Raw genomic sequence first — 12,579 nt, forward strand, 5'->3', positions numbered from 1 at the left:
AGTGGATGATGAAGGGTTTGTATCTGGAGTAACATTTCTTCCTTTCCCACTCCTGATCGTCACCTTTTATATTTCTTAAAACAAGGATAGAATGTGGCTGCCTAAGGTTATTGTCGTGGACTTGTGTTTAATATATTTTTTTAACCAGGATTGAGTCTGGTTCCATGCTGCAGCTACTGTCCAGATTGAATCTGGTATTTTTGATTTCTAAACCTATTTAAACATAGAGAATTTCCCCTTCTAATATGTATCTGCAATGTGTAAGCCTTTCCAAAATTTCAGTAACTTTATATTTTTAACAGAATAAATGAGTGTTTGAAATAATGTGATCTGCAATAGTTATCGAGGCACAAATTCAAACTCACACCAACACCTCAGTTATGTTAAGATAAAAGCAAAATACTGCGGATGCTGGAAATCTAGAACAAAAATAAAAATACCTGGAAAAACTCAGCAGGTCTGACAGCATCTGCGGAGAGGGATACATTTAACGTTTCGAGTCCGTATGACCCTTCATCAGAACTAAAAAATATAGAAATGAGATGAAATATAAACTGGTAGAGAGGGGTGGGGGTCTCTTAGTCTCTTCTTGGCCTCCACCTATCACTGGCCCCCTATTGAGCTCTACCTGTCCCACCCCCCTCTACCAGTTTATATTTCATCTCATTTCTATATTTTTTAGTTCTGATGAAGGGTCATACGGACTCGAAACGTCAACTGTATCCCTCTCCGCAGATGCTGTCAGACCTGCTGAGTTTTTCCAGGTATTTTTGTTTCTGTCCTCTGCATTTCAAAACATATGCATTTCTGAAAAGTTTGAATAATTAGTTCAGGAACAGTGGTTATTTCCCTGCAATATTGCTTTGAATCCTGTTGTCCATTAAGAATGTGAAAGGTCACTTGTTTAAAGGTTAATGCTTGTGTGTGTAGGCTCAAGGGTTAAAGGACTCTTCCATCAGGCAAGGTGTGATATGTGATGGGAAATGTTATGACATGGGTCACTGAGCTTAAGCAAGACAGCAGCGACTTTGCTGTTCTTAGAGACAGTGTATAAAAACGTGTTCTGTTTTAAGGAAGACTGTTGTAAAGTTAATATAAAAAAAAAACTGTAGTTGCAGAGGGAGAGAAAAATATCAACTCACAAAGTGAGACCTCAGGAATGTTTACATATCAGCCTTAACAAAAGATGCAAAGATGCCACCCTCGTGAGCCAGGAGGCTTTCAGGTTTATCATATTCGAGAATGTTCCCCCGTTTCATCACGATAACCAGGTCTGCAGTTAGTATGGTGTGTACACGGTGCTGCAGGGAGATAAAGAAGACAAAGAGCAGTTTAGGATGTAGCCCAAGTCTAGTGAACTTGTCAAAATTCAACCATAATGGTCCAGACCTTACAGTCAGTGGCAAAGTGACCACACTCGCTGCTGACCTAGAAGAAAGCTGCCCGCAAAGATTTAGTAATCTCTGTGGTGTGGACTTCCACTTTCCCAACATCAGTTTGAATCTGATGCCAAGCAAAGGGGGTCTACAGTTGTCCAGCAGCAGTGATGTCATGAAGCATGGTAAGCAGCCAATCAGATTGAAGTATTCTTACAAACTGCAAAGAAGTAAAATACACTGAATTTTTCACTTTTAATTAAAATTTTATAAAGAGTGAAATAAATAAACAGGATATATTCATGGGATTAAGGAGGTTGTTGAAATATAAGCATGTTAAAAAATATTACTTTAAAAGTGAATTTTTTGAATCATTTTAGAGAAATTTTACATTCCACAAATATAAAATTAGTTTTTCAGGGCCAGTGAGGCTGTTCATCAATAACTACGAAGTTAGTACACTACTAAAAACTCAGTTACACCTCATCGAACAAGGTGTATCTTTTTCAAAGCATTTTTACAGCAAGGCTAATAGTATAAAGGGGCGAGTTTTCATCAGTTCAGTGATTTCTACTTCATTGCAGTCTGCGGGTACTTCAGCAGTGTGCCCAATAGTGAAGCATAGAATCACTGACAGCAACTTTTGGATTTCCATGTTTAATTGTGCATATGGAGACTTCAGAAGTTGCTGTCAGTTTCACAGTCATAATGACACTGAACACTGACAGTTTCGCCATCATTACTACCCCATATCGTAGACCATTATTTACAGTGCCCATTGTGGATCACCAGTTTTAAGTCTGTTACTCATTTTGAAAATGGAACATCTAGGAATAGGATTGGGTCATTCAGCCCATTAGGCCAGTTCTGCAATTCAAGTACATTATTGCTGATTTGTACTTCAACCCTACTTACCCAGGGCTTAAATGCATTGGAACACTTAAAACAAGATTGTGGCAAATGCCTGGATTGTTCAACCAAATTGTGGCTGTGAGCTAAAGGGAGAAAAAACAGCTCAGGTGTCGAGAGTTCACAACAATCACAGATTTTTAAAAAAAATTAAACTTAAAAAGTGCAGCAAGCCCACACTAGCACTTATAAATAGAGCAGCTGAATTTAATGTGCCTGAATTGCTTCCAAGTCACACAGAAAATCTACCTTATGGCAATGCGAGGGCCGACTTTCTCAATGTGCTCTTCTGGCGAAGAACCTTACTCAGTGGGAGCACACATTGGGGGAACCATGGGCATGTTCCCTGTGCGTTGAGTGTGGAAAATTTAAGGGAAGTACACCTGCAATTTGCTGATAAGCACTCCTGTGGGGTGAGGCTGGGAGCCAGGAGCAGCATTGGGAAAATTGACCTCTTGTGTAATCTTATGTTTGTTAGTTTCACACCAGGTTAGTGCTGTAATATCTTGGCCCATATACACAAACGTAAGAAGAAATGATAAAATGCTAAGTGACGACACTTTATCTTCCTTGTTTGAATGACCAGGTGGAGCCAGTTTGCCAGGAAATCGCAGGGACTCTGCCTCCATTTTCAGACCTTTAGTATTAAAGGAAGCCTCTGTGATTTCCAACATGTATGTTTAGCTGCGGGCCACACTTACCCTCAACTAGCAAACGGGGTCCTTTAGCCTTGATAACTCATATTTTCCTCTTTTGCCTAAAGAAAATTTAATTTGCCACAGGCCATGTTTAACGCCTGCCAACTGGAATGGTGAGTGCTCCTCATATTACTTTAGCCAGTTTTGTCCAAGGCAGCATTTATTGTGGACCCCTGGGGGTATTAAGAATCAGACACATAGCATGTGACTGGGACCATGTGTGGGTAGATCAGGTAGAGTCCTTTTCCCTTCCCTTAGTGAAGCAGTTGTGTTTTTAACGACCATCCAGCAGCCTTTGCATTTAGTTTCTGCTTCCAAACCACAAATGACCATATTTATTGGATTCAGTTTCACAGCTTGCTATGATGCAATTATTATCCTAGTCCCAAGTCTAGTTACCAAAACCACTAGGGTGACCGTTCCTAAAGTTTGTCTGTAATGCTGACATTTTACACTTTTCATGCATCTAAATTGGCACGGAACTGCATTAACCAGTCAATACTTCACCCAACAAGCCAGGCATGCAGACCTTAATTGAAATGGGCCAAGAAAGCAGTTACAAAGTCCATATTATATAATAAGTTGTAGAGATTGTTTCTGATAGTTTGTTTATTTTTTATTCATTCACAGGACGTGGGCTTCGCTGGCTGGGTCAGCATTTATTGCCCATCTCTAGTTGCCCTTGAGAAGGTGGTAGTGAGCTGCCTTTTTGAACCGCTGCAGTCCATGTGGTGTAGGTACGCTCAGTGCTATTAGGAAGGGAGTTCCAGGATTTTGACCCAGTGATAGTGAAGGAGCGGTGACAGATTTCCAGGTCAGGATGGTGAGTGACTTGGAAGGGAGCTTCCAGGTGGTGGTGTTCCCATCTATCTGCTGCCCTTGTCCTTTTGGGTGGTAGTGGTCGTGGGTTTGGAAGGTGCTGTCTAGGGAGCCTTGGTGCATTCCTGCAGTGCATCTTGTAGCTGGTACACACTGCTGCTACTGTGTGTCGGTGGTGGAGGGAGTGAATGTTTGTGGATGTGGTGCCAATCAAGCGGGCTGCTTTGTCCTGGACGGTGCCAAGCTTCTTGAGTGTTGTGGGCGCTGCAGTCATCCAGGCATGTGGGGAGTATTCCATCACACTCCTGACTTGTGCCTTGCAGATGGTGGACAGGCTTTGGGAAGTCAGGAGGTGAGTTACACGTCACATGATTCCTAGCCTCTGACCTGCTCTTGTAGCCACAGTGTTTATATGGCTAGTCCAGTTCAGTTTCTGGTCAATGGTAACCCTCAGGATGTTGATAGTGGGGATTCAGTGATGGTAATGCCATTGAACATCAAGGGGCGATGGTTGGGTTTTCTCTTGTTGGAGATGGTCATTGCCTGGCACTTGCATGGCGCAAATGTTACTTGCCACTTGTTAGCCCAAGCCTGGATATTGTCCAGGTCTTGCCGCATTTTGACATGGACTGCTTCAGTATCTGAGGAGTTGCAGATGGTGCTGAACATTGTGCAATCATCAGCAAACATCCCCACTTCTGACCTTATGATGGAAGGAAGGTCATTGATGAAGCAGCTGAAGATGGTTGGGCTGAGGACACTACCCTGAGAAACACCTGCAGTGATGCCCTGGAGTTGAGATGACTGACCTCCAACAACCACAACCATCTTCCTTTGTGCTAGGTATGACTCCAGCCAGTGGAGGTTTCCCCCTGATTCCCATTGACTCCAGTTTTGCTACGGCTCCTTGATGCCACACTCGATCAAATGCTGCCTTGATGTCGAGGGCAGTCACTCTCACCTCATCTCGGGAGTTCAGCTTTTTTGTCCATGTTTAAACCAAGGCTGTAATGAGGTCAGCAGTCACCCTGGTGGAACCCAAACTGGGCATCAGTGAGCAGGCTATTGCTAAGCAAGTGCCACTTGATAGCACTGTTGATGCCCCCTTCCAATAATTTACTGATGATTGAGAGTAGACTGATGGGGTGATAATTGGCCGGGTTGGGTTTGTCCTGCTTTTTGTGTACAGGACATACCTGGGCAATTTTCCACATAGCTGGATAGATGTCAGTGTTGTAGCTGTATGGAACAGCTTGGCTAGGGGTGTGGCAAATTCTGGAGCACTAGTCTTCAGTACTTTTGCCAGAATATTGTCAGGACCCACAGCCTTTGCAGTATCCAATGCCTTCAGCTGTGTCTTGATATCACATGGAGTGAATCGAATTGGCTGAAGACTGGCATCTGTGATGCTGGGGACCCTCAGAGAAGGCTGAGATGGATCATCCACTTGACACTCCTGGCTGGAAATTGTAGCAAATGCTTCAGCCTTGTCTTTTGCACTGCTGTGCTGGGCTCCTCCATCATTGAAGATGGGGATATTTTGGAGCCTCCTCCTGCAATGAGTTGTTTAATTGTCCAACACCATTCATGATGTGACAGGACTGTAGAGCTTAGATCTGATCCATTGGTTGTGGGTTCGTTTATCTCTGTCTATCATTTGCTGCTTATGCTGTTTGGCATGCAATTCGTCCTGTGTTGTAGCTTCACCAGGTTGACACCTCATTTTTAGATATGCATGGTTGGACCTTAATTGCCTGCTGTAAGTTCATTCATTGGTGTATGAGTTTTTAATTATTTTATTTATATAGCATTGAACAAAACTAGCAATCATAGCATCATTAGCCATGTAGGACCATCTTCTCCATTTTAAACATGGCTGATTTTCAGCTGCAAGTTCATTCGAGCATTTGGGATGTCAGTGAGAGGTGAGTCATATCAAGGCTGGGTATCGAAATTGGTTCTGATTGGGTTTGCTAACAGAAATCATATTAAATTAGAACTGCTAGCAGGAGTTGGTCTGCCTCAGGGCTACCTCAATCTGCAGAAGATGATTTTTGTAATTGTAAGGTCTTCTTGAAATAGTGAATCTTCATTCTAAATGGAGTTCAGAACTCAATTTTCATTTCCTCTACGTGGGAGTTACACAATGTTATTTAAAACTAAACTCTTGTAAAAATGTTCTCGGTCTTTGACAATACTTCCTAAGTTGATAGGGTAGCGTGAGAAACAACATTTTAGTTCATTTCCATTTATTACTTATTTTGTTTACTGACATCTATTTTCTCATTACACTTAGCACCCAGAGGAAAATACTCCCCTGTATGTTCCGGGGGATAAAACCTTTGTGAATGTGGGCTCTGCCATGTGAATACATCAAATTAGTGTGAAAGCAGTTTAATTAGTTAAATGGTTTTCGCTTACGTAAATTACATTTTACAATCAGTAAGCACAGATGGAAGATAACAATCAATTGAAGAGCTGTCAATCTTATGAAGTTAAGAGCAGGTTAACTGAGGAATCAAAAAAATTCCAATCAGCACAGTTTGTGCCTGTGACGAGCTACTATTTACCTTGCAACATGGATTTTTAATAAAAATGGAAGCTGATTTATTATGGTTAACAATATCTCAATTGTCAAATACCAAATGCAGACACTTCTTTTCAATGGCAGTAAATGACTGAAATAATATTTGAAGACTCTTCAAGTTTAGGGGTTAGCAGCTCGCTTCTTCATGATCAGGTTAGGTTTTGCTGAGCAAATGAAAGTCAAAGCACATTTTTTGTAAATAAGGTATTAACCAAGATCTTGAACTACAAAAAGCTGCTCAGACCTCAAAGTACAAAAGCTACACAACAGCAGCACGTCAACTTTGGTACTCAAGACGCAGTTAGCTTGCGTGTTTACATGAAGATTCCAGCAGAAAAACAATTAAAGAAGCTCAAAATTGCCATGGCCGATGCCAGTATCCAACCCAAGAGCCAAAAGAGTGCACTGGACTCCTCTACCTGCTGGACTTCACCAGAGAGACAAAGGTGCTCTCCTCCTGGGAGAGCAATTTTGAAGAAGCACCACACTCCACTAAAATACCCTCGCAAAAGACTAACACTAGGTCTGTATCCAGAACCGAAGTCTCACGATGCTGGAGGAAGAAACAGCAGAGAAAACAAAAAGTGAATGGTGGAGATAGTGAAGGAGAGGGAGGCGAACAATCATGTGAATAGAACTATAAAAGTAAGATTGTCAAAACATGGTAGATACTTAAAGCAGAAATAAACACAAATGAAAAATCAGTAACGAAAAATCACAGGAAACTATCTGCTTCAGGTGAGTACTCCTTCACAGCTATGACAATTGAGCTAATCCAACTTGCTACTTAATTGTGGCTACCACACAGAGAGTGCAGTTTTCTGATTCATTCCGGGCTTTAAAAGTCTGCCTCTATTCTGTTGATCCTATGATATTGGCTGACGATGTTTACTCAAGTCATTTATTTAATTACATTATTGAATTTTTTGTGTTTTTTTTCTCTGACTAGGGTAGATCTTGGCTTTGTGAGATAGCGTAAAATGGGTGATAGTGGATTGGCAGCCTGTTTTAAATCCCTCCTGAATTTTATTTCCTTTAAAGCCAACGGGAGACATGTAAAATGGGCTGCCGACTCACTGTCACCCATTTTATACTCTTGTACACAGTCAAAATCTACCCCATTGTGTTTTCTCTGACTCTGCCTTATTTTAACAGCCAGGGTTAGGGTACTTTTCATTTGCAGTGATGCTGATGCAGAGCTCCTTGTACTTGAAGTGCAGGCTGTGAATTCTTCAGTTTGAAAGGACAGGAATTCCTGATATGCCCTACCTGTGGGTGAAGCTAAAGATGAAAATTACACTTTTTAGCCTGATGTGCTGAGATGACACCTTTCTTGCTAAGTCTGATGTCACTGATGCTTCTTGTGGAACATTCCCCTTGATTTAATCTTTATTTGTGCAATTATTGTAAAAAAAAATACAGTAATACAATATGAGGCAGACATTTCACAGTTTATAGTCAGCATCATTTTTATACCCTGGTGGGTTAAGCGAGATTTTAAAAAAGTGCTGTGATAACCTGGGTCATTAATTGTTACTTAAAGGTGCTGTCTTCATTTCGATATAGATCATCTTTAAATAAAATAATTCAAAAAATGAAAAAGACAAACCAAAGTAATATAATGCTAAAAAATAAAACTGTAAGCTTCAAGCATCCATAACTATTCAAAACATAGCAACAGTCAATCCTTCATAAATGAGAAAAAACACAAATGAAGATTGAATATAGACTATAATAGCACAAATACTCAACATCTTCTCTTGTACTTACTGCGATTGTCACCACGGTACAGTTGGCAAAGGCGGTCATTACTACTTTCTGCAAAATGCTCTCCTAGAAAAGAAGAGCAGAAGCAAAAGTTTCAATGAATTAGTTTAGAACTGCCCCAGCTTAACGACAAAATTTCACAGCGGATTTTTTTTAAGAAACATTAATTTTCTGGGGACACTTCAGTAGGGTCTTGATCACCGTTAGGTTTTTCTTGCGATTGCAGTTCCAGAGAGTGCTCTGGAATAGGCCCATTGCAAAAAGAATGATAAGCATCTTCAAAACACATCGGAGCCAGTAGACCCCAGTAAACCTTGCTGTTGGCTGGCTTCCACAATGCAAGCTATCCAACCTTGGTATGGTTTCCTGGTACAGGGCAGTTCTTATACTGATTTGGAGCTGTGGTGCCCTTTGTTTGCAGGTTGCACAGGAATGTTCCCAATAGTTGATACATGCAATAAGACATTTAAAAGGAAAGACAAATCTAAGAAAAGTGGAGTACTCTAAACAATTGCACTCTCCTACATTTTTCTTCTCCTTTAAATATGTGGAAAGCAAAAGAAAATAATTTGTAGACGTTTGAGACTTCACGCAGAAGTTTTGTCTTGTGTTATGTGATAGTAAAATGCTGGCCTATCCTAACTTACAGTGGCCATGTCTATGGAAGCTGTAGCCTCATCCATGATCAGAATGCTGCTCTTCCGTACAAAGGCTCTGGCTAAACTGAAGAGTTGTCTCTGTCCCACGCTGAAGTTCTCTCCACCTTCGGTTACCATGGCATCTTCAAAAAGAACAAAGAGGCTGCATTTACATATTCAAACTATATCAACTGTTGGCCTCTCATTGGTTGTTAGTACTCCAATGATAGACAATGTCAGTAATTTACTGTGTTTTGAAGGGTTTCTTAGGGTAAGAAAGAGCTTGTGTTTACACAGCAGACTCTATGTCCTCCAGGTGTCCAAAATGAATTACTTTTGAAGTGTGCTCATTGGCATGTGGGCAAATGCATTGGGCAACCATAGAATGAGATAAATGCACAGTTGGATAAATGTTGGCCAGGACATGAGAGAATTCCATTGTTGTGGCAATGGGATCTTCTATGTTCACTTAAACAGGCAGATGGGACCTCATTTAATAAGTCATCTGGAAGGCACAACATCTGGCAGTGCAGCACTCACTCAGTACTTCACTGAAGTGTCCGCCTAGATTTTGTGCTCAAGTCTATGCAGTAGATAAAGTTGCTTGTTTTTGTATTCAGGGACAAGTCAATGCGTTATTGTCCTCACTGAATAATATAGAATCATAGATACAAAGAACGATACAGCACAGAAGTGGGCCAATCAGCCCATTGTGCCTATGTCAGCTCTTTGATAGAGCTACTCAATTGATCCCACTCCTCTGCTCTTACCCCATAGCCCCATTTATCCAATTCTCTTGCTAATGTCAGAATTGAATCTGCTTTCACTGTCCTTTCTTATTATTGCCAAATGGAATCTTATTTTCTCACATAAACTGGATCAACAAATATAACATTTATTTTTCATTTAATATTCATCCAGGAGTTTAAAATGTCAAAGTAAGGAATGGTGTAATGGGCCTACTTAATGATATGGAAAATCAGACATGGTGCAACAGATTGCTGGTTCTATGTGAGCACAATTTCACATAACTGGTAGAGGCCAATTTCACCCCAAAACTGTTTAAGATTCGCACATAAGAAAGGTCACTTAGGTGAGATACCAGAGTTTATAGCATGTAGTAACGTCTAACATAGCACATAGGATAGCAGAATGAGTTGCCATTTCTTGTTTTAAAAATAAGATGTTAATGTTGGAAAATAGAACATAATCCACATCAAGTGCTCAATGTCAGAATCAAGCACTTTCAGGTCAACTATAACACTGCAATATGCAGAGTAAAACTCCTAGCACGTAGGCCTAACAGCATTTCAGCCCCCAACACAGAACAATGCCCTCTACTGCACAATTGTAGTATTTTTTCCAATTTCTACCCAAGCCATATGAAGTCTGAGGGCTGACATTTTGAGCCCCTGCAAGGTCAGGAACAGAGGCTGGGAGGGGAGGAGGGTCTGAAAATACCATGGGGCGGATGAGCAGGAGGCACAGCTACCAATCAAATTGTGTGACCATCTGTCCAAAAGGAAGACTCTGGTTAGCCATGGGGGTCCGACTGTCAGCTTTTCAGCCCAGTGACGATGAGGGGCAACACCCTCTGCAGAAAGGGCAGAGCCCCACGCAGCAGACGGCATCAGAGAGGAAGGAGGGCCAGGAAGGCAATGGAGGCCAAACCCTCAACACAAGATCCAACACCAAAGATGGAGCTACCTGCAGATGGCTGAGGCCCAGTGCCAGAGGAGACTGTGACTCCCCAGGCAGATGGTTACAGATACCTGTGGCCTCATGGTTGAAGGCTGCAAGGTCTTTGCACCTCCACAGCACTGGTCGCTATGCCCTGCCAGTAGGTGTCAAAGTCACTGTGAGCTTGAACTCCTTCATTCTTAGCTCATTCCAAGGTCAGCTGTGGACCTTTGTGGCACCTTGCAAGTAGTTGCACAACACTGAATCTTGTTGGGTCACTGTTATCCTCTTTTCTATGGTTGGACAGTACATTCATTTCACAAATGACATGGCCTCATTTGGACAGAGGGCATTGGGTTTCACTGCCATTGCTGGACTCCCCCAGCTGCAGGGCATTATCGATTGCACTCAAGTGGTCATGAAGACACCGAGTGACAGGCCAGTGAGATCCATCAACAGGAAGGGCTTCCCACTTCCTCAACATCAAACTTGGGCTGCATCCACAACAAAGCTTTCTCCATGTGTGATCCCGCTTTCCTGGCAGTTGCTATGGCTCCTTCATCTTCCACCAGTCCAGGCTACCTCAGGACTTCACACTAATCCCCAGGCATGGATCCTAGGGGACAAGGGAAATCCCTTGAAGAGACGTTCTCAGCCCTCCATGAGAACCCCAGACAGGGACACAATGGCAATACAACCAATGCCATCTGCTCACCAGGACTACCGTTGGGCAGGCATTAGGCTTCTGAAGATGCAACTCCGGTGCCTGAATCAGGCAGATGGCGCCATCCAGAACCTTCCTGCAAGGATCTCGGTCACTGTGGTGCTCTGCTGTGCTCTGCATAACATGGTCCTCCAGAGAGGTGTGGATCTTGAGGAAATTGAGGCCCTTGAAGAAGACAGCGCATTGGGGGAGGAGCAAGCGGTGAGAGAGGGAGAGGAGGTGGAGGCAGAGGGAGATGGTGCTGAACAGAGAGGTACCAATGCTGCAAAACAAGGTGGCCAGGCATGGCTCGTTGCAAGAGGGAACATGAGGAGGCCGTGAATGTCAAGGATCTCCTGATCCAGGAATGTTTCAACTGAGCCCCTCTGACCCAGGTTTGAGGGACATGGCATGGAAGGGAATCTGAGATACCTGTGCTAAACATGTATGGAAGATGCAGCCTGGAACATCTTATTTACTAATGAAATGAAGGATGCACATCTGCCCAGAGGCTTTGCACTCACTGTAGAGGATCCTGTTACCTCTTTCACCACCTCATACCACATTTCCTGTCATGGCAGCTATAAAAGGAGTCCAAGACTTCTGGCTTAAAGTGTCATTACTTAAACAGTCCAAATTGAGGAAATAGTAGACAGACAGTAAGAAGGCACCCAGTGACCCATTTAGTGCCTTGCATGATGTAGTGGCCTCCTCCTGCCAGGAAGGGTACAGCCCTCCTCTTCCTCACAGCCTCCAAAATTAGATCTAGGTTGACATTGATGTTTGGGGGCAGGGGCAGCCCTGATCCAAGTGCCAGGCCTCCAGCTCTCCTGTAGCATCTCGTTTCCCTCTGGTGCTGGGGGTGGCTTTGACACAATCAGCTGATTTCTTCCTTAGGACTACTAGCAGCCTTAGCGATGGCTGCTGTGGGGAGTGTAAGTCACTCCTACACTTCATCCCCATGAAGATCTTAACTTTAATCTGTTTTCCCCCAGAGCTGTGCTCCTGACCCGAAAACAATCTCAACTCCCTTTTCCCGACTGTGTGGTGAAAATTCAGCCCTGTGAGTGTGACGCCAACAATTAGTGCCAAATTAAGAGCAGCTCTGTGTTGTTGGCCAATATTTATTAAGAACTTGAGGCTCAGATTTTTTTCTACTTTGCATGTGGAGTTTTATTAGCTTAATAAGGTCTGGAATTCTCTCCCCAAATCTCTGCTTCTCCACGTGCCTGTACCCTTAAAATGTTGTTTAAAACTTACCTCCTCAACTCTCCTAATGCTCCTTCTTTGGCTGGGCGACAATTTTCATCTGGCAGTGTTCCAGTGAAGCACCTTGGGATGTTTTACTACGCTAAAGGTGCTATATAAATGCAACTTGTTGTTGTTGTTGCAAATAGACCTT

The 12,579-nt window shown here is 42.6% G+C and overlaps 1 protein-coding gene across 4 annotated transcripts in view; it reads right to left on the reverse strand.

Annotated features, from left to right (window-relative positions):
• Positions 1 to 1,146: 1,146 nt before the first annotated feature.
• Positions 1,147 to 12,579, reverse strand: part of LOC144687452 (ATP-binding cassette sub-family C member 9-like) — a 216,029-nt gene continuing 204,596 nt past the window's right edge. For 2 of the 4 annotated variants that reach the window (XM_078553609.1, XM_078553607.1), the window contains 3 exons: positions 8,804 to 8,937; positions 8,160 to 8,222; positions 1,147 to 1,301 (listed from right to left, as the gene is read on the reverse strand). In XM_078553609.1, the coding sequence (XP_078409735.1) occupies positions 1,164 to 1,301; positions 8,160 to 8,222; positions 8,804 to 8,937 (335 nt within the window). In that variant the 3' untranslated portion in view covers positions 1,147 to 1,163. Of the gene's footprint in view, positions 1,302 to 6,058; positions 6,943 to 8,159; positions 8,223 to 8,803; positions 8,938 to 12,579 lie in introns of those variants that run through there. The other 2 variants (XM_078553610.1, XM_078553608.1) reach the window with 2 other exon arrangements.

This window comes from Cetorhinus maximus, chromosome 12 (assembly GCF_964194155.1).
Source record: "Cetorhinus maximus chromosome 12, sCetMax3.hap1.1, whole genome shotgun sequence".
In the NCBI taxonomy this organism is placed as follows: Eukaryota; Metazoa; Chordata; class Chondrichthyes; order Lamniformes; family Cetorhinidae; genus Cetorhinus; species Cetorhinus maximus.